General features: G+C 41.9%; 1 protein-coding gene across 1 annotated transcript in view; it reads right to left on the reverse strand.

Moving 5' to 3' along the window:
- The window catches only part of CD226 (CD226 molecule), a 69816-nt gene that overhangs the window by 7062 nt on the left and 39730 nt on the right, over positions 1-23024 (reverse strand). Inside the window, exon 3 of the mRNA XM_075316065.1 lies at positions 17584-17937. Coding sequence (XP_075172180.1) covers positions 17584-17937 — 354 coding nt within the window. The remainder of the gene's footprint in view (positions 1-17583; positions 17938-23024) is intronic.

Here is a 23024-nt window from a genome sequence, read left to right on the forward strand (position 1 = left end):
AGACACGTTAATGCATATCATGATGGAGATGAGAATTGTATTAAAGTAATAGGCATAGATCATATCAGATCACCACCAAGAGGAGGCAATTGGGACAAGATGATACTCCGTAAGGAGTGTTTTTGGATTTACACACTGGGCTCCATGGCCCTGAATGGCCTTAATGAGCAATTGTCTTTTACCCCCTTTCTAGGTACACCTTAGTCTGTAGGTTCAAATAGGAGGGCCAGCCGACGGTGAGTGGGGGCACCATGGGCGTGGGTGTTTTACGGTGCCGACCTCTGCAGTAAGGTAGGGAGAGTATTTAATGAGTGAGGGTCAGACGTAGTGTGCACTTAGTTTCCTTTTCTTCCTCCCTTTTTCTCTCCCTTCATAGATATAGGATCTCATTCAGGGAAAATCTATAAGATCTTAGATTAGATTTGATCTCGACCCTGTATGTTGATAGTGGTGGTCTGTCCTCCCTTTAGGTTTGCCTGACTGTGGGTACATCTTTATGAGCCAAATACAACAGCGGGATTGAGATTGGTTTGTGCCCCTTCCTCTTTTGTGTGAGCAGAGGTAACTAGGATGATCTTTGTGGAAAAGGTGCTGTTCGCCATAACATCACTGCAATGATTGGTGTATTTACAATATGAGGAGTTTTCATACTGCCTTTGATGGACTTGAATAATGCTGTGAATGGGTCTTGTACCTGTTCACTATTGTTGTGTTTTAACGTTGGAGCGCAAGCATTAGTAAAGCAATGACGCGATTATTTGATATTTGTTCCGGCTTGCGTTCCATCTTCCGGAAGGAGCGTCACCGGATGGGTGGCCGACACTATGTGATGATGCGTCGGCTAGTTTGGATGACGTACTAATTTCCGGTATCGAGTGGTTCCGGTTTGTGCGTCATGCACCTGAATGGGGTGTACTGCGCATGCGCGCGTGATATAAGATGGCGCGGCCCAGGGCGTTTGCAGCGCGGCACATTTTTGAATTGAATATACATATGGAGGACGTGTCTTGGTGAGTGTTCCCGGTATGGGACTATATTCCTTCTATGATATTTAAAAGAGCGGTTTATTTATACAGACTTGTCTGTTCTAGTGTGCGTTCGTAAATGGGCATTTAATGTGGCCTAGCACCAGGATTTAGAGGACTTGTTCGTTTGGTGAGTGCTCCCTTTGGGGCTTGATACTCTGATACAATGGTGTCTTTCAGTGGTGGACTTATGGTGATTTTTATTTCATTTTCAGTCCAGCACTGGGTTTCCACTGGGGATGTTTGCCCCTATGAATGTGGAATACCCCTAATATTGGTATTACTGACTTCCCTGAAGAATACAATGAAACGCGTCGGAAGTTATGAATCTACAATGATGGAAGTTTTACACCTGTAATGCTTAAGTGAACCGAGGAAGCAAGTACACTCGATACATGAGGATCGATATTCCAGGTTTGCTGCATAAACATAGCCCGCCTAGAGTTGGTGAGACCTTTCCCTTTCTGTCAGCGGAACCCCTTGGTGAGGAGGGTAGTTTCTTGAATCGCAAAACAGGAGGTTTTTTTGGGTCTCTTTGTCCATGTTTTTGCATGGGCAATATTTATGTGTCACATACATTGATGTTGATCCCTGAGTAGCCTGAGACTGGGTGTTATTGCATTGACCCTACACCTTTGTGATGGTCTCTGTAAGGCTGCTATCAAACATTAGATGTATGTTTCTTCTTTTAGAATATCACGATTTCCAGTGACCCTGTTCACTTTTTAATTGAGTCATTAAATGTTAAGTTTTATATTAGTGTCTCCTAGGAGACTTTTGTAAGTCCAGAACTTGCTGTTTAGTATTGTTTTGAATATATTTGAGGTTGATATAAATACGAGTATTCTGCTATTACAACCAGTGGCTCTACTCCCCTCTCACACTCACGAGCATTACAATACCCAACTCTAGGTAAGGTGAGTGTAATGATTTTAACCTCTTTCTGTCTCATTAAAAACTAGCAAGATGGTAATTATCTGGGCACCATTTTCCTCGATTAACCCATAGGAAAATCAGCTAAAATAGGGATACACTTGAATACAAGAATTCTGGTAAATTTTAAATCATTCTACTCATTCATTTTACTCATATCAACAACAGGGCTGTAGAGTCAGTAAGCCAAACCTCCGACTCCAACTCTACAATTTCCCTGATTCCAATTCCAACTCCGACTCCACGACTCTGACTCCAACACCCTCTTACAGTTGAAACCAGAAGTTTCCATCCACTATCTATAAGGACACATATGCATGTTTTTCTCACTATCTGACATGAAATTAGAATAAACCTTTCCTGTTTTAAGGTCAATTAGGAACCAAAATTATTTACATTTACCAAATGCCAGAATAATGAGAGAGACAATGTTTTAAGGCATTTTTAGTACTTTCTGCAAATTTAAAAGTTTCCATCCATTTCATTAGTGTTTGGTGCCATTGCCCTTACACTGTATGGCTTGGGTCAAATGTTTTGTATCTCCTTCCATAAGCTTCTCACAATAGTTGGTAGGAATTTGGGTCCATTCCTCCTGACAGAACTGGTGTAACTAAGCCATGTTTGTAGATCACCTTGCTCGCACCAGCCTTTTCAGCTTTGCCCATAAATTTTCAATAGGATTGAGATAACATATAATGTCGATTCACTTATATAGCACTATTAATTCCATAGCGCTTTACATATATCAGCAATCAGGGATTTGAGATGGCTGCTTCAAAACATTGACTCTGTTATCCTTAAGCCACTTTGTAACCAGTTTGGCAGTATGCTTCAGGTCATTGTCCATTTGGAAGACCCATTTCCACCCAAGCTTTAAGTTTCTGGCTGAAATCTTGAGATGTTGCTTCAGTATTGCCACATAATGTGAAAAAAATTTAATTCAGCCTACCCCTTAGTTGTCCACAGCTCCACTGATGCACGGCCTGAAAACGGAGATCACATCCGGACAATGGCAAGAAGAAAGGGAAAAACAGCCAGCACCAAAATTCTCAAGAATAAAAAAACTTTTCTTTATTTCTTCATTTTAAAAAAAGAGTGTGCAAAAGTAGAATAAAAAACATGACAGTACCCTTACATGTTTCAGACCTCACAGAGACCTTATTCATAGAGCCTATGATTAAGGACCCTGTGAGGTCTGAAACATGTAAGGGTACTGCCATGTTTTTTATTTCACTTTTTTAAAATGAAGAAATAAAGAAAAGTTTTTTATTCTTGAGAATTTTGGTGATGGCTGTTTTTCCCTTTTTTCTTGCCATTGCCACATAATCTCATATCCTCATGATGCCATCTATTTTGTGAAGTGCACCAGTCCCTCCTGCAGCAAAACAACCCCACAACATGATGCTGTCACTCCCATGTTTCACAGTTGGAATGGTGTTTTTAGGCTTTAAAGCTTCTCCCTTTTCCTCCAAATGTAATGATGGTCATTATGACCAAACAGTTCAATTTTAGTTTTGTCAGACCACAGGACATGTTTCCAAAAATTAAGGTCTGTGATCCTGTGTGTATTTGCAAACATTAATCTGGCTTTTTAATTTTTCTTTTGGAGTAATGGTTTCTCCCTAGCAGAGTGGCCTTTTGGCTCGTTTCACTGTGTATAATGACACAATCTTGCCAGCTTCCGCCAGCATCTTCACAAGGTATTTTGCTTTTGTTCTTGGGTTGATATGTACATGTCTGACCAAAGCACATTCATCTCTGCTACACAGAACCCGTCTCCTTCCTGAGTGGTATGATGGTTGGACATTCCCATCTTGGGTGTACTTACATATAACTGTTTGTACAGAGGAACAAGGCACCTTCAGGAATCTGAAAACTGCAGCCAAGGATTAACCAGACTTGTGCAAGTCCACAATTTTCTTCCTGACATCTTGGCTGATTTCTTTTTACTTTCCCATGATGTTACACAAAGAAGCAGTGTGTTTCAGGTATGCATTAAAATGCATCCACAGGTGTAATTAACTCACATGTTGCCAATAAACCTATCAGAAGCTTCCAAAGACATGACATCATCATAAGGGCTATCCCATATTGTTTAAAAGTTTAGTACTCTTAACATATGTAAACTTTTGATTTTCCAAAAAGTAATAAAAATGCCTTAAAACATTCTATCTTTCATTATTCTAGAATTTGGCAAATATAAATTATTTTGGTTCCTAATGGACCTAAAACGGGAAAAGTTTATTCTGATTTCATGTCAGATAGTGAGAAAAACATGCATATGTGTCTTTTTAGATAGTGTATGTAAACTTCTGGTTTCAACTGTACATAATTTATGTTTAAGACAAATTTACAGTGGTGAAATGGTAACATAACTAATATCATGTAGCTGAAGTGCAGCACAGATTAATCTCAACTAAAAAACGAGATTCTTTGATCAGGAATAGAACAGATATTTAGAGCACATTTCATAACTTTCCAAATTATTTAAAAATATATTCATCACATACTGCATTGAACTGATGTACCCATTTAATTATATATTTAGTAGTTAGAGTCGGTCCACTTTATACCAACTCCAACTTCACAAAAATGGACACCGGCTCCGACTTCACGACTCCGACTCCACAGCCCTGCTCAACAATCTAATGATTCATACCGAAATCGCAGCTGCCAATTAAAACAAATTACAGGCCCACAAAGTGCTGAAAAACTGTTTTGTGTTCATGGAAAGACATATACACATCTATGTAAAAAAAAAATCATATATAAAAGATTTGGTATTCCTAGCTTCTGGGACTAACTATTAAATATGATATAACCAAACATAAAATGCCATAATAAAGTCCATGTATTAATAAATACATCAAGGCTCCTTGCACAAATCATTGTCCTATTTTATTCTGACAATTTGTCATTTGAAACATGAAAAATAAAAGTTAGTGCTTAGCCATGATCAAGGGCAAGCACAGTTAATGTGGTATACTTTTAGATTTATTGTTATCAAGTGTAGGACATTGACATAATGTCTTGCAATACAAAACTATTTAAAGCAGCAAAAGAAAGACAAAGGAAGTATGTTAACTTTTTATCATAGCAGAATGTTAGAAAAGATGTACATACAAAGAAAAAATATATAATATTCAATTAGAAGTCAAGAATGATAATGAAAATAAATAAAATAGAACTTTTATTAAAGATACATTCAAAAGGACATGTGCACGTGTTCCAACATAGTAGACCATAAAAGCACTTGTCAATGGGGACACCATTGTCAAAACTCCATTAAAAATGACAGGTCAAAGTGTACACTTATTATTAGAGATGAGCGAACCGGTCCCGGTTCGGCTCGAGTTTGGTTCGCCGAACGGAGGTCTCGTTCGAGTTCGGTTCGTCGAACGTTCGACGAACCGAACTCGAACCGCATAGGAAACAATGGCAGGCAATCACAAACACATAAAAACACCTAGAAAACACCCTCAAAGGTGTCCAAAAGGTGACAAACAACTCACAACACAACACAACACAAACACAAGGGAAAGTGACAAGGACATATACTCATGCGAAAACAAAAGAGCTGGACAAGGAAAAAGAGGAGGAGACACAGATATAGGCATGGCACGCCCTTCTAAAATCATGTAAAACACCACAAGGTGACTCCAAGCGGAGTTCTCCTTTTTTTCCAAAAATTGTGCCCCACACACACCCACCCATTCAGTGGCAGCACTTGTGCCCTAGTTGTACACTTCACAGCTAGATTTGCATCAAGCACATTCAAAAATACGCCATACTTAACCGTCCCCAGGATGACACCGGGGTAGGTAGCAAAGTCTTTGCTGAACCCTGACTTGTTCATCTTGGCTCCTTTTAAAAAACACAGCAAGCAAGGGTTACTCCAAGCGGAGTCTCCCTTTTTTTCCAAAAATTGTGCCCCACACACACCCACCCATTCAGTGGCAGCACTTTTGCCCTAGTTGTACACTTCACAGCTAGATTTGCATCAAGCACATTCAAAAATACGCCATACTTAACCGTCCCCAGGATGACTCCGGGGTAGGTAGCAAAGTCTTTCCTGATCCCAGCTCTGTTCATCTTGGATCATTTTTAAAAAACACAGCAAGTAAGGGTTACTGCAAGCGGAGTCTCCCTTTTTTTCAAAAAATTGTGCCCCACACACACCCACCCATTCAGTGGCAGCACTTGTGCCCTAGTTGTACACTTCACAGCTAGATTTGCATCAAGCACATTCAAAAATACGCCATACTTAACCATCCCCAGGATGACTCCGGGGTAGGTAGCAAAGTCTTTCCTGATCCCAGCTCTGTTCATCTTGGATCATTTTTAAAAAACACAGCAAGCAAGAGTTACTCTAAGCGGAGTCTCCCTTTTTTTTCCAAAAATTGTGCCCCACACACACCCACCCATTCAGTGGCAGCACTTGTGCCCTAGTTGCAAACAGGATGTTTTGATTTGCATCAAGCACATTCCAAATCCACAAGCATTTACTCTCCCCAGGATGACACAGGGGTAGTAAATTCCTTGTGGATCCATGACTTGTTCATTTTGATGAACGTTAGTCTGTCCACATTGTCACTGAACAGACGCGTGCGCTTATCTGTCAGCAAACACCCAGCAGCACTGAAGACACGTTCAGAGACAACGCTGGCAGCTGGACATGACAAAATCTCCAAGGCGTAAGTGGAGAGCTCTGGCCATTTTTCAAGATTTGAAGCCCAAAATGAGCAAGGCTCCATTTGCAAAGTCATGGCATCGATGTTCATTTGGAGATACTCCTGTATCATCCTCTCCCGCCGTTGACTATGTGTCAGACTTGTTGTCTCTGGTGGCCTTGCAAAGGACGGTCTAAAAAAATTCTGAAAAGATTCCATAAAATTGCTGTTACCAGCACCAGATACGGTCCTACTGGTACGGGTAGACTGTTGAAGATGACGAGACCATCCCATGTTTGTCAAGTTACAACTGGGAGATTCACTCCCTGCACCTGCACGGTTGTTTGGTGGAAAAGCCGAGCTAAGATCGAGTAACAGCTTCTGCTGATACTCCTGCATACGTGCGTCCCTTTCTATGGCTGGAATTATGTCACAAAATTTAGACTTGTACCGGGGATCTAATAGTGTGGCAAGCCAGTAGTCATCATCACTTCTAATTTTGACAATACGAGTCCACGCTGTGTTTGTGGCATAGAGGTGCTAACCGTTCTTTCTTCCTCTGACATCTCCCCCCAACCTCTTTCAACTGAAATTTGACCAAGGTCTCCCTCATCAGCTGAGTCTTCCATGTCCATGGACAGTTCGTCCTCCATTTCTTCATGTTCTCCTGCACCTTCCTCAACATTTCGCCTGATACCATGCGTCCATGTTGATCCCTGTCCCCCATGGTCCCATGCCTGCCGCATTGGTGATGATGAACGTCTGGACTTTGGTGATGTTGTTGTGTCTTGCGCATATGAATCCTCCTGTTGTTCCTCCCCTTCCTGTTGTCGCACCCCCTGAGTCTGGATAGTGTTTAGCGTGTGCTCCAGCATGTAAATGACTGGAATTGTCATGCTGATAATGGCTTTGTCAGCGCTAAACATATTCATCGCCATGTCGAAACTGTGCAGAAGGGTGCATAGGTCCTTGATCTGAGACCACTCCATCAGGGTGATCTTCCCCACCTCTGCATCTCGTTGGCCCAGGCTATACGTCATGACGTATTGCACCAGGGCTCGGCGGTGCTGCCACAGTCGCTGTAACATGTGGAGAGTCGAATTCCAGCATATCGCCACATCGCATTTCAGGCGATGAACCGGCAGGCGGAAAGACTTCTGGAGCGATGCAAGTCGCTCAGCTGCGGCGGTTGAACGGCGGAAGTGAGCAGACAGTTTTCGTGCCCTGGTCAGAAGGCCATCTAGGCCAGGATAGTGTGTTAAGAATTGCTGGACAACAAGGTTCAACACGTGAGCCATACAAGGCACGTGTGTCACCTTGCCCAGGCGAAGGGCCGCAACCAGGTTTGCAGCATTGTCGCACACGGCCTTACCAGGCTGCAGGTTGAGTGGAGACAACCATTTATTAAACTCGGACCGCAGAGCTGACCACAACTCCTCAGCTGTGTGACTCCTATTCCCAAGACATGTCAAGCTAAAGACCGCCTGATGCCATTGTGCTCTGCTGCCAGCATAGTAATGAGGGGTGCGTGCTTCCTTCTGCGCAGTGAGAACGCTGGTGGCCTGACCAGGCAGGCTTGGGGTGGAGGTGGAGGACACAGATGAGGTGGAGGAGGCAGAAGCAGTGGCGGAACTTGGACAGACAGAGGATTGACACACAAGTCAAGGGGACGGCAAGACTTGTGCAGCAGACCCTTCACCATCTATCACCATAGTTACCCAGTGCCCAGTCAGCGACATGTAACTTCCCTGTCCATGCTTACTGGTCAAAGTATCGGTAGTGAAATGCACCCGTTGACACACAGAGTTTCTCAAGGAAGCGGTGATGTTGTGTGCGACATGCTGGTGTAGCGCGGGCACACCTTTCTTAGAGAAGTAGTGGCGACTGGGCATCTGGTACTGGGGCACAGCGACAGACATAAGGTCTCTAAAATCCTGTGTGTCCACCAGGCGGAAAGGCAGCATTTCGGTAGCCAAGAGCTTACAGAGGGATAAAGTCAACCTCTTAGCTTTGTCATGGGTCGCAGGAAATGGCCTTTTATTTGTCCACATCTGAGGGACAGAGATCTGGCTGCTGTGTGTAGACGGTGTTGAGTAGGGTGTCCCTGGAAAAATGCAGGTTTGTGAGGAAAGTGCAGGCGGACACATGATGTTGCCTTCATCCAACGTTGGTGCTATCGATGTCTGAGAGAGCTGTACACACGCACTTGTTTCCCCTTCCAAACCAACTGACGACCTACCAAGCAAACTGCCTGTTGCGGTTACAGTGGTGGAAGTTGTGCGTGGAAAACCAGGTGTGACAGCTGTCCCCACAGTCCTAGAAGATGAAGAGCGTGCGGATGCACTGGAAGGGGCAGGCGGTGGATGGTTCGCTCCGCTAGGCCGCATTGCAGCACGGTGAGCTTCCCACTGGGACCTATGATATTTATTCATGTGACGATTCATGGAAGAAGTTGTCAAACTGCTGAGGTTTTGCCCTCTACTAACAGAATCACGACAAATTTTACAGATCACATAATTTGGGCGATCTTTTGCTATGTCAAAAAAGGACCAGGCTAGGCAAGGCTTAAAGGGCATGTGACCTGCTGAGCCCCCCTGACTAGTGCTCAGAGGCAGAATGGTGGCTGAGGATGCAGTTGTAGATGTGCTACCAGTGGTCCGACTCTGTCCAGGAAGGCGCAAGGTAACTTCGTCGTTGGTTGTATCCTCCTACACTGCCTCTGTTGACCTCCTCGAGTGCCTGACTGTGGGTTGACAGTAGGTGGGATCTAGAACTTCCTCATCAATTGTTGTGTTTGCACTCCCCTCACCCTCAGACCGAGCCTCTTCTTGCCCTCACCGAATATTTAAGTTGTCATCCCAATCTGGTATCTGCATCTCATCGTCATCAGTATGTTCCTCATTGTCTATAACAACAGGTGTTACAGTTTGTGAAAAAGGGTCAACATTATGCTCAGAAACTTGGTCCTCACGGCCTGAATCAGAGTCACAAAGGTTCTGGGCATCACTGCAGACCATTTCCTGGTCTGTACTTACTGTAGCTTGGGAGCAGACCTCTAATTCCCAGGCTATAGTGTGACTGAACAGCTCTGCAGACTCACCCATCTCAGTTCCACCATACTGTGCAGGGCGGATGGAGACTTCAGAGCTGGGAGAAAGCAAGTTTGATTGGGATGACAACTCAGAGGACTGGTGTTTTTTGGATGCGGTAGTTGAGGTGGTGGAGAGGGCACTTGTTGGAACACTTGAGATCCATTCAAGCATTTTCCTTTTTTTGCCATCATCTACCTTTGTTCCAGTTGTTCGTGTCCGTAAAAAAGGGAGCACATCGGATTGTCCACGGTAAGTAGAAGACATCTTACTTTTGCTGGAAGATGGTCTATCTTCAGCAGATGTTAATGGAGCTTTGCCACCTTCCCCACGGACAAACCCTTTTTTTCCTTTTCCAACACGCCTCTTCCCCTTTCCACCAGCATCTGTCATTTTGCCACTCATGTTGAATGCGACAAGATTGTGCACTTAAAATGTGGTAGTAAAAATTGAGAGGTGGTGTAGATTGCAGCGGTGGTCTAGCTTTATTAACAGCAAAATAAACAACAATAATTATCCCTGACAATGCAACTACAGCCCTTAAACTGGCAGCATAAATTGCTAGTATAATGGCTTAGTAACAATGAGTTTGAGTGTGCAATGCAGGCAGACGTGCTGCAAATATCTTTGCACTAGTGGGACAATACAGAAGTCCAACAGCCACGTTTAGGATGCCACTAAGTTCACTCAGTGTTTGCTAGTATAATGGCTTAGTAACAATGAGTTTGAGTGTGCAATGCAGGTAGACGTGCTGCAAATATCTTTGCACTAGTGGGACAATACAGAAGTCCAACAGCCACTTTTAGGATGCCACTAAGTTCACTCAGTGTTTGCTAGTATAATGGCTTAGTAACAATGAGTTTGAGTGTGCAATGCAGGCAGACGTGCTGCAAATATCTTTGCACTAGTGGGACAATACAGAAGTCCAACAGCCACTTTTAGGATGCCACTAAGTTCACTCAGTGTTTGCTAGTATAATGGCTTAGTAACAATGAGTTTGAGTGTGCAATGCAGGTACGTGCTGCAAATATCTTTGCACTAGTGGGACAATACAAAAGTCCAACAGCCACGTTTAGGATGCCACTAAGTTCACTCAGTGTTTGCTAGTATAATGGCTTAGTAACAATGAGTTTGAGTGTGCAATGCAGGCAGACGAGCTGCAAATATCTTTGCACTAGTGGGACAATACAGAAGTCCAACAGCCACGTTTAGGATGCCACTAAGTTCACTCAGTGTTTGCTAGTATAATGGCTTAGTAACAATGAGTTTGAGTGTGCAATGCAGGCAGACATGCTGCAAATATCTTTGCACTAGTGGGACAATACAGAAGTCCAACAGCCACGTTTAGGATGCCACTAAGTTCACTCAGTGTTTGCTAGTATAATGGCTTAGTAACAATGAGTTTCAGTGTGCAATGCAGGCAGACGTGCTGCACTTTGCACTAGTGGGACAATACAGAAGTCCAACAACCATGTTTAGGATGCCACTAAGTTCACTCAGTGTTTGCTAGTATAATGGCTTAGTAACAATGAGTTTGAGTGTGCAATGCAGGCAGATGTGCTGCAAATATCTTTGCACTAGTGGGACAATACAGAAGTCCAACAGTCACGTTTAGGATGCCACTAAGTTCACTCAGTGTTTGCTAGTATAATGGCTTAGTAACAATGAGTTTGAGTGTGCAATGCAGGCAGACATGCTGCATATATCTTTGCACTAGTGGGACAATACAGAAGTCCAACAGCCATGTTTAGGATGCCACTAAGTTCATTCAGTGTTTGCTAGTATAATGGCTTAGTAACAATGAGTTTGAGTGTGCAATGCAGGCAGACGTGCTGCAAATATCTTTGCACTAGTGGGACAATACAGAAGTCCAACAGCCATGTTTAATATGCCACTAAGTTCACTCAGTGTTTGCTAGTATAATGGCTTAGTAACAATGGGTTTGAGTGTGCAATGCAGGAAGACATGCTGCAAATATCTTTGCACTAGTGGGGCAATACAGAAGTCCAACAGCCACGTTTAGGATGCCACTAAGTTCACTCAGTGTTTGCTAGTATAATGGCTTAGTAACAATGAGTTTGAGTGTGCAATGCAGGCAGACGTGCTGCAAATATCTTTGCACTAGTGGGACAATACAGAAGTCCAACAGCCACATTTATGATGCCACTAAGTTCACTCAGTGTTTGCTAGTATAATGGCTTAGTAAAAATGAGTTTCAGTGTGCAATGCAGGCAGACGTGCTGCAAATATCTTTGCACTAGTGGGACAATACAGAAGTCCAACAGCCACGTTTAGGATGCCACTAAGTTCACTCAGTGTTTGCTAGTATAATGGCTTAGTAACAATGAGTTTGAGTGTGCAATGCAGGCAGACGTGCTGCAAATATCTTTGCACTAGTGGGACAATACAGAAGTCCAACAGCCACGTTTAGGATGCCACTAAGTTCACTCAGTGTTTGCTAGTATAATGGCTTTGTAACAATGAGTTTCAGTGTGCAATGCAGGCAGACGTGCTGCAAATATCTTTGAACTAGTGGGACAATACAGAAGTCCAACAGCCACGTTTAGGATGCCACTAAGTTCACTCAGTGTTTGCTAGTATAATGGCTTAGTAACAATGAGTTTGAGTGTGCAATGCAGGCAGACGTTCTGCAAATATCTTTGCACTAGTGGGACAATACAGAAATCTAACAGCCACATTTAGGATGCCACTAAGTTCACTCAGTGTTTGCTAGTATAATGGCTTATTAACAATGAGTTTGAGTGTGCAAGGGGCAGGAGGGTACAGTGGTAGGTTTGTGGGTCTCTGGGTAGAGGAAAGGAAGCCTGCCTTTCTATCCCTCCTAATGAGGAAATGCAGCGAGGAAATCCCTGACCTTAGCTACACAGACGCTGTCATCTTGTGTAGCTGGTAAACTCTGTTTTCACGGACCTGTCACCTATGGCTCTGACCCTGCCAGTATTAGCCCTTAAAAGGACTGATAGAAACTTCTATTCCTATTCTGTACAGCGCTGTGTATACAGCGTACACAGCAGTATCGGAGATAGTAGCTGCGCCAGCGGTGACTAACACCAAGGATGCAGAAGGCAGATAATGGCGTGCTGGAGGAAAATGTCCGGTTTTATAATGCAGGGACATGTGACATGGACATCCTATCACACATGCTGTTGCTTCTCTGGCTAAAAGTCCACTTAGCTGTGTGTGTGTCCTGGATTGGCTGACATGCTGGCCCGCCCCACTACACGCACGCTCTTACGGAAGGAAGACAAGGGAAAAAAAAATGGCGATCGCCATTATCCATACAACAGTGATCTGAATACGCTGTTCCCGCAGTGACTTACACTATTACAGCGGAAAGCCAGCTAGTAAATAGCTGGTCTTTTTGCTGCTAGAACAGTTCTCGAACGTATCTAGAACTATCGAGCTTTAGCAAAAAGCTCGAGTTCTAGTTCGATCTAGAACAGCCCCCAAAATCACTCGAGCCGCGAACTGGAGAACCTCGAACCGCGCTCAACTCTACTTATTATGTTCGTTCATATAATGTAAAACACAATCATTGAATGTGCATAATAGAAAAATCACAGTGGTGTATCAGAAGAGATACAAGAATAATTATCTAATACTAATAACATGTGACCACTACAGTATGTATATATGTTATTTTATTCATTTGTTGGTAATAATTATTTTATTTTTCTGTCAAACCACCGTTATTTTCTTATTATGTACAAGGCTGGTAGTGAATGGGGAATATGCCGCACTGCCGTGCTGAAAAAAGATCAAAGTGATTATATTTTCAACGCATTTCATAGTTAACAAGTAGTTGTGGCTCACACAACTACCACAGGTGAGCCTGCTATCTTTCCTTTCTATCTCCCTTCAACACAGATAAGACCCTATTGCGCTCCTATTTCTTTCCAGATTTTACCTCCTCTCCCATTGCATTTTCTTTTTATACACATTTAATGGTATTGATTGTATTTTATACTGCATGAATATAATAAAATGACTCTGTGACCAGTTATTTTTCATTTCCCTTTTGGTTCACCCACTAACATGCCTCTTTGGTCTACTGTGTTGGAACACACGCACACGTCTTTTTAAATTCATCTTTAATAAAAGTTACATTTTAGTTATCTTCAGTATTCTTGTCTCACATTTTAGTAGTTTTCTGTTCCATGTTAGTGTTTGGGGACTCTACTCAGTATTGGGTTATTGTTATTGATTCAATTATGAGAAAAAGGAGGGTAGGGCACCACTTCACCCCTGGGATCACCCCTGAAACTATTAGTATCAGACAGAACAAACAAGAGGGAAAAAGAAAGTGCCAATGAAATGAGGGATCGCCAAACAATAAATTAGGTGGAAATTGTATAAATCGGTAACACAAACACCACAAATATACCACTGAAAAATAATGTGGAATAGCCACTTATGAAATACAGACAAATTTAAAAACAGTAACAATAGTTATCAAAAGATACACAAAGGGTGACAAAGCCCTGTTACAGATAGCAAGACCAGATGCAGGTCCATGCATAATGCCCACATAAAAATAGCCATCGTAAATAAGGTCACAAAGGATCCCTGCTAGAAGCCTGGGAATAAAGACCCCAAATACTTATGATTCCTGGCAGTCCACAGCCCTGTCTTGCTATCTGTAACAGGGCTTTGTCATCCTTATGTGTATCTTTCGATAACTATCATTCATAATAGCCCCCTGGGGATAACCATCAGTTTATTCGGGTGATTTTGGGGTTTCTTTTGTCCATATTGATCAACGGTGACTCCTGCCCAAGTTGTATTAACCTGTACATGGTTTAAAATTTCTGTTGCTTAAATTTTGTATTTGAATGAAATCTTGCATACAATTTGTATTATTTATCTGGTGGTATACTGATGTGTATTTATAATTGTTTTTAAATTTGTCTGAATTTCGTAAGTGGCTATTCCACATTGTTTTTCAGTGATGTATTTGTGGTGTTTGTGTTACCAATAAACTATTCATACAATTTTCCACCTAATTTATTGTTAGGTTGATACCTCATTTAATTGGCACTTTCTTTTTCCCTCCTGATGGTTAATGATTCACACACATATAGATGGATGGATGGATGGATGGATGGATGGATGGATAGATAGACAAGTTATTTTTTTTTTTTTAATTACACTTGCTTCTGTGGTTTTAACCACTATATATTTGATGGTTCTTTTGTTTGCTGATAGATAAATAATTTTTATTCAGCTGTCTAATGTCAGAGATGATTGAGACTACTTAATAGGTTTCCATGGAGAAGTATGATTCAAATTAAGAGTAAAACCAAGAGAGCATAAAAGTTCAAATAAAGGCAAATAATCGGTGAGTCATAATTCGAAAGACCGAGATATAAGACAGGACCTCAGAAGCTGATTGCAGCAGAAATTAAGTGGGTTTTTTTTTTCATCCTGCTTCTCGCCCACTCATAAAACATTTGTTACTTAGCTGGTAAAGATCCAGCAACTAAAGTTCACCATGTTTCCAATTCTGTATTGGAAAATTTGAATTAAAAGTATGACAAAGCTTCCATTCACAGAAACAGAGACTTGTCTATAACTAGGCTTAGTGGTTTTCAATGCAAAACTAAAGGGGTTCTCCAAGCATAGAGAAAAAAAAAAGATTCAATACCAGATTAGCTGCATTATCACGCACAATCCAACGACAAAAAGCAACCGGTTTGAAGCAGAAGAGCCTTTCCTATAAATTTTGGACAACCGATTTACTTAAGATCCATTGTTTAGAAATGAATAAGAGAATTGACATTCTCATACCAAGTAATTGTTTTTATCACTTTGATTTTTTACACTTCAATGAGTGTTTATGTTTGATATTAATTAACCACAATGCAGTAAGCATACTGTTCTCGCAAGCTACAATACAGAACGGGGCAGAAAAGCTGCTCCAGTGCCAACACTTGCATGTGTTATACAGTCAACAATCCATGCCAATAACCAAGATAAAAGATAGCGGAGATCCCAGCCATTTAAACTTTCCTATGGTATGCAGTAGATTCCACAACACCATAGTGGCTTTTTAGAAGATATCACAATGGGACTGTGGGATAGCAAGGGACAAGGGGCTTTTATGCTGTCCCTCACATTAGGGGGACCCTAGATTATCCCTAACCTCCTTGACTACCCCTGACTGTAGAGATGCCTTATTATGCTCCCGAGTAAGGGTAACCTGTTCTCCCCCTCCCCTAGGGAAGAAAGGGGCAGGAGTGTGATTGAAATACAGATGAGACAGACAGGGATAACAAAGTCAGTCACACTGCACACTGTCAAGAATAAATAGTAAGAAACTAAAGGGAAAATAAAGAGAAGTAAAGCAGCAACAAAAGGACAACAAGGATTAACACCACAACTATCCACAACAATAACTTCACAACCACTAGTAAGCCTGCATAAATCCACCTCTCCAGACCAGGTATAGTCAAGCTATAGCTGGCACCATAAGAACAGTGCAGCCAGCATATATAGGAGGAGAGTGAACGTGACTGGCTCTCCCATAGCACATGACCAAGGAGACTAACAAGCAGTCCAGGAGAGATTAACTTTTGCTACCCTACCCATAAACCACAGGTCTCTGAGTCAACACCCGAGTCATCCTGCACTGATCACAGACATCAGAGAAGTTAGGAGTCAGAGCACAGGATTCTGAAGTTTCTCCAGATCCTGATGCCACCATAACAGTTGGCGATACCTGCAAAAATCTCCTTGTGACAGAACGGGGTTTCCTCTGTAAGCTCGTTAGTGCCTTCGCAACCCAATGGGTTTGGCAAGCCAGGGGCCTAACGATGGTCCTTAAGTCTTCTATATTCTGAAGTTTCATTTATGGAAGAGTAATATCCCTTTAGAATGCAGTGAAATTTTAATAGCCCACAAAATAAAACTAAACGCCAATATTTTTTCACCTTCCCAAAATAATGTTATTTAGTACATTATATGTACCCAAGAAAGGTTTCAGTAAAAAATACAACTTGTTCCACAAAAAATAACAATTATACAGTTATGATGATGAAAAAGTGTAAAAATTGTATTGCTTTTTAAATACCGGGATGTAAAACAATCTAACATTTTGAAGATATTATCATTATGACATTGGGATAGCGGGGAAATAGGGTTCCTAAGGTGACCCTCATGCTATTATACTATCCTTATTCTCAGGGATACTCCTGATAGTGGAGAGGTTTGAGTCTCCTTCCTGGCCCTGCTCCTAGCCAGTCCTGATCTGATTTCCCAAGGAGGGATGGCACAGGAGTGTGTTGGAAACCACAGATAAAGACAGACAAGGAAAAAACAAAACTCTGTCACACAGCATGCACACACAAAGGTAAAGACAATAAGAGATTCAGGAGGAAAAACAAGAGCAGGATGGAAATACAAAACAACAGAGGTAAACTCAACAACTGCTCCCAGCAATAGACACAATTTAAGCACAATTTTCACCATAGATGGTCTAGTACACCACACCTCACAGACCAATATAGAATAATTTATAGCTGGCACGGGTAGCAGGATTTTACCAGCATAAATAGGAGGTGAGCAGATGTGATAGGTCTCCGCACAACATGTGATTAAAGGAGCAAACAGATTAGTAGAGATTAGCTCTTGATAGCCTGCTTTTGAATCAGCACACAGCAGATCGACATCCAAATCTGCCTGTGTTTATCCCAAACACCAGAGAACTCATGAGTTAGAGTGTCAGAATCTGTAATCTGAACCCAATGCTGCCATGACAGTTGGCAAAGTTTGTGCAAAACTTCATCTGACAGATATTAAGTATTCCAATAATAGTGAATAGATAAAACAAAATAATGAAGACCTTACCTATGGCCTGTAGCTCCACATTTACAGAAATGGTATGGTTCTTGACATCCAACCAAAAATGACACTGATAAAGTCCTCTGGTAGTGAAGATAGCTTTGTGTATTATTAAAGTTATATTTTGAAGGTCTGAACAGTTCACAAAACTGTGATTAATAAAATCAAATCCATAGATTATCAATCTTCTTCCATTCATTGGATGTTCACAATATGTTACCAAGTCCTTCTTCCCGTCTGCAAATTTTTCCACCATCACTTTTTTCACATCTCCCATTAAGGTGTATGGGAAGTTTAATGTAATCTTAGAATTTTCTCTAAAGGTCTGATAAGATGTGGGCACAGTATGGCTAATGTCATCTGCAAAGAAATACCAGAATAAAAGTAAATAAAATGTAGAAAGTAAAAACCATTAAATCAGTTTATTATGGATGTAACACTTAAAACCTTACAGGAACTATATTTCTTCAACTACGATTTTGGTTTTTTTTTTCAAACTAGGATTTGTAATTTTTCTGATGGTTTTATAGGACATCTAGATTAGTCAACCAACTATTGTTTGCTTTATAACAATGAAAGACATTTGCAGCTTCATCACATCTACAATTTTTAAGTTTACCCTTTTTTCTAGCCATCCTACTTTCTTCTCTGATGCATTAAAACCATTCTAATTATGTCAGAGAATTTTTGGAGCTTTAGCAATTACTGACTGCTCTAAATTAAATAGAAAAGATCAAATATAATAACCAGATAATGGTACACAGAGAAAGCTAAACATCATTTAGAATGTTATATTTTTTCTCAAAGTTACTGGAAATTATATTCAATCTTGCAATTATTTCAAACAAACATTTAATGACTCATTGATAAGATTAGAAAACCTCTACATTGAAGAGGATCCTTAATTCTATTCTTCTGTTATCTACACATGAAATCTACCTAAACCTCATTCTTTGTCAGCTCTCCTCCCATTGGTCCCAGGGTGTTTTTAATTAGTACTGGATCCTATCTGCCCATAAATTTGTAGAGTCCAGAAGAGGCAAAAAGTACCTTGGGGTTCCATCAAAGAAATGTCACCTTGCCACGGTGGATGGGCTCAAGTGAATTAGCCAATTTATGACCTAAATACCTTCATTTTTCTAAGAATAATCCATATAGCATTACATTTCATATATTATGTGTTTGGATATATATTAGCACTTACTTACAGACTGGCTCATTCTATGTCTGTGCTCTCCTCCTATCTGCTGCAGAGTGTTTTTAATTAGTACTGCATCCTATCTGCCCATAAATGTGTGAACTTTAAGTTAAAAAAGGCATGAAATAAGTTAGGGTCCCATCAAAGAAAGGTCACCATGCCGCGGTTGATGGGCTTGCGTGAATTGGCAAATTTGTGAGTTAAGTATCTTCATTTTTCTAAGTCTATTCCATATAGCATTAATTCTGTTTAAATTTCAAATATTCTTTGTTTGCATATATTCTAGCACTTACAGAGTGCTGCTGTATTCTTTTGTTTTGCTTCCTGAACCTGATAAAGGTATTATAGAAACTTCTAAGCCAAGAATATGTTGAAGAAATAGTCTGGTACCTTAATAACAGAGTACATGCTAATTGATTTATCTGGATATTAAATGGATAAATCCACTTTCAAGAATATGGTCCCCAAAATGTATATACAGTTAGGTCCAGAAATATTTGGACAGTGACACAATTTTCGCGAGTTGGGCTCTGCATGCCACCACATTGGATTTGAAATGAAACCTCTACAACAGAATTCAAGTGCAGATTGTAACGTTTAATTTGAAGGTTTGAACAAAAATATCTGATAGAAATTGTAGGAATTGTACACATTTCTTTAAAAACACTCCACATTTTAGGAGGTCAAAAGTAATTGGACAAATAAACCAAACCCAAACAAAATATTTTATTTTCAATATTTTGATGCAAATCCTTTGGAGGCAATCACTGCCTTAAGTCTGGAACCCATGGACATCACCAAACGCTGGGTTTCCTCCTTCTTAATGCTTTGCCAGGCCTTTACAGCCGCAGCCTTCAGGTCTTGCTTGTTTGTGGGTCTTTCCGTCTTAAGTCTGGATTTGAGCAAGTGAAATGCATGCTCAATTGGGTTAAGATCTGGTGATTGACTTGGCCATTGCAGAATGTTCCACTTTTTTGCACTCATGAACTCCTGGGTAGCTTTGGCTGTATGCTTTGGGTCATTGTCCATCTGTACTATGAAGCGCCGTCCGATCAACTTTGCGGCATTTGGCTGAATCTGGGCTGAAAGTATATCCCGGTACACTTCAGAATTCGTCCGGCTACTCTTGTCTGCTGTTATGTCATCAATAAACACAAGTGACCCAGTGCCATTGAAAGCCATGCATGCCCATGCCATCACGTTGCCTCCACCATGTTTTACAGAGGATGTGGTGTGCCTTGGATCATGTGCCGTTCCCTTTCTTCTCCAAACTTTTTTCTTCCCATCATTCTGGTACAGGTTGATCTTTGTCTCATCTGTCCATAGAATACTTTTCCAGAACTGAGCTGGCTTCATGAGGTGTTTTTGAGCAAATTTAACTCTGGCCTGTCTATTTTTGGAATTGATGAATGGTTTGCATCTAGATGTGAACCCTTTGTATTTACTTTCATGGAGTCTTCTCTTTACTGTTGACTTAGAGACAGATACACCTACTTCACTGAGAGTGTTCTGGACTTCAGTTGATGTTGTGAACGGGTTCTTCTTCACCAAAGAAAGTATGCGGCGATCATCCACCACTGTTGTCATCCGTGGACGCCCAGGCCTTTTTGAGTTCCCAAGCTCACCAGTCAATTCCTTTTTTCTCAGAATGTACCCGACTGTTGATTTTGCTACTCCAAGCATGTCTGCTATCTCTCTGATGTATTTTTTCTTTTTTTTCAGCCTCAGGATGTTCTGCTTCACCTCAATTGAGAGTTCCTTAGACCGCATGTTGTCTGGTCACAGCAACAGCTTCCAAATGCAAAACCACACACCTGTAATCAACCCCAGACCTTTTAACTACTTCATTGATTACAGGTTAACGAGGGAGACGCCTTCAGAGTTAATTGCAGCCCTTAGAGTCCCTTGTTCAATTACTTTTGGTCCCTTGAAAAAGAGGAGGCTATGCATTACAGAGCTATGATTCCTAAACCCTTTCTCCGATTTGGATGTGAAAACTCTCATATTGCAGCTGGGAGTGTGCACTTTCAGCCCATATTATATATATAATTGTATTTCTGAACATGTTTTTGTAAACAGCTAAAATAACAAAACTTGTGTCACTGTCCAAATATTTCTGGACCTAACTGTATTACCTAATCTAACAAGCTCACACTCCCTGAGCCCAGTGCAAGCCGCCCTGCTCTTGCTCCGAACCGATGTTTTTGCTGAAATAGTCATGTCACATCAACAACACACATCACTTTTCTAGCCATTCACTGAGCTTAGTGGCTAGTGCACTGAGCTCAGCATCCGTGCCAAGATTCATGAATAGAAAGGGCTGGAGAAGAGAGAGTGCAATAGGATCTTACCTGGTAAACACAGGGGGATCACAATAACAAAACTCACTTTATTGGGTTGTATGAAGTCACAAACACTGTATCACATGTAGAAAATGGCTGCCACAGCCCCACAGGGAGATTGTGTCAATATTCTGGAAAATAAGGGGTTAATACCGCGCTGTCGCAAGGAATCCAGTTAGTTGATTTACAAATGCATTGTTTATTCAAGCAACATGTTTCAAAGCTGAAGTCTGCTTCATCAGGACAAAAAAAAATCAATAACTGATTTTTTTTCAAAAACATTTTTCTGAAACATGTTTACTGAATAAATAATGTACTTGTAAATCAACTAACTGGATTTCTTATGGCAATGTGTGATTAACCCCCTCTCTTTCTGAATGTTGGCAAGGTTCACGATCACGGAGCTCATTGACTGGCTAGAGCAGTGGCACATTCTTTTCATGTGACCTTACTGCTGCAGACAAAATGATGGGACCAGAGCTGTGGTGAGCAGCTGGCGCTGGACCCAGGCAGGTTGAGTACCTGCTGGGTTTGCTATTGTAGTCAGTTTGGGGCTTACTTTCCTTGAAATAAACAACACCTTTAAAGAATCGCAACACTTACTAAAAGTGGTATGACAGCATTGGAGTCAATAAAGAAAACCAAAAGTAAAACTAATAAAATTGAAGCACAAAAGATGTATTGCCACACCCCATGGCAGTCGGGCTGCTCAGATCCGGATGGTTCGTGGTTTGAGAGGTCCCGAATCCAAGGGCACCGTCGACCTGTTTTAAATAAAATGGAAAAATAAAACAAAAATAGGTTGACTACGCCACTCACGGTGTGCGGCCAGAGATGGTAGGGCCACCGATGTGGGTTCCCACTGGAGATGATGGATGGGGGCAGCATGGATGGTGGAGCCCTCCGTGAGTAGGGCTTTTACCCAGGGGTAGATGAGGAGTTAACGTGGAGGCGCAGGGAAATAACTCAGTCCAGACAGGGGAGTGCAGTTTGGTCACTTTACTTACAGCTGGGTTTACACCCTGGAGACGTGCTGGATCCCAGGTGCACCGAGTCCTTTGTCCCTGTGCCAGCTGACCTAGGGCCACTCACCAACTGATGCACTCGTGTGTGTATGGGTCCTCCCTGGTGTAGAGCAGTTGGAGGTCCGCCTGGTGTCTGGGTCCTGCCGCAGGCAGCTTGGACAATTTAAGGGAATATATCCCGGTCCTCCCTTCGCTGCTGATGCCTCAGATGTTAGTCGTGGCAGATGAGTCCTGGAAACCCACCCGCCTGGCAGAGTTAACAGATGGCTTGAAGTCCTGGTCTGTTCTGGGTTCTGCACCCCATGCGTGCAAAGTACTGGGAGCCCTGAATTTCTACTCCCACAGGATTCCACTACCTCTGGAGCTTGATCTCTCACTCTCCAGCTACTTTCTCCTCTGAGTGGCTGATCTTTCTACCATGGTCTTAGCGGGGCCTTTGCTACTTTCACTGTTTCTCAGGATTCCATTGTCTGTCTTGACACCTGTCCTTTTGCTCTCTCTTTCTGACTACCGCTCACTTCTCACTCCTCTCCTCAACCCTCAACTCTCTTTATTTATTTTTATATAGCGCTAACATATTCCGCAGTGCTGTACATACATCAGGCACACTGTCCCCATTGGGGCCCAGAATCTAAATTCCCTATCTGTATGTCTTTGGAGTGTGGGAGGAAACTGGAGTATCGAGAGGAAACCCACGCAAACATGGGGAGAACATATAAACTCCTTGCAGATGTTGTCCTTGGTGGGATTCGAACCCAGTGCTGCAAGGCTGCAGAGCTAACCACTGAGCCATCATTCCTCTCCACTCCTTTCTCTTCCTACTTTTTTCTCTCTGTCTAGCCACACTTCCCAGGCCACTCGCTCCTCCCACAGGTCTGGTCC

The sequence above is a fragment of the Anomaloglossus baeobatrachus genome, chromosome 6 (assembly GCF_048569485.1).
Source record: "Anomaloglossus baeobatrachus isolate aAnoBae1 chromosome 6, aAnoBae1.hap1, whole genome shotgun sequence".
NCBI lineage: Eukaryota > Metazoa > Chordata > Amphibia > Anura > Aromobatidae > Anomaloglossus > Anomaloglossus baeobatrachus.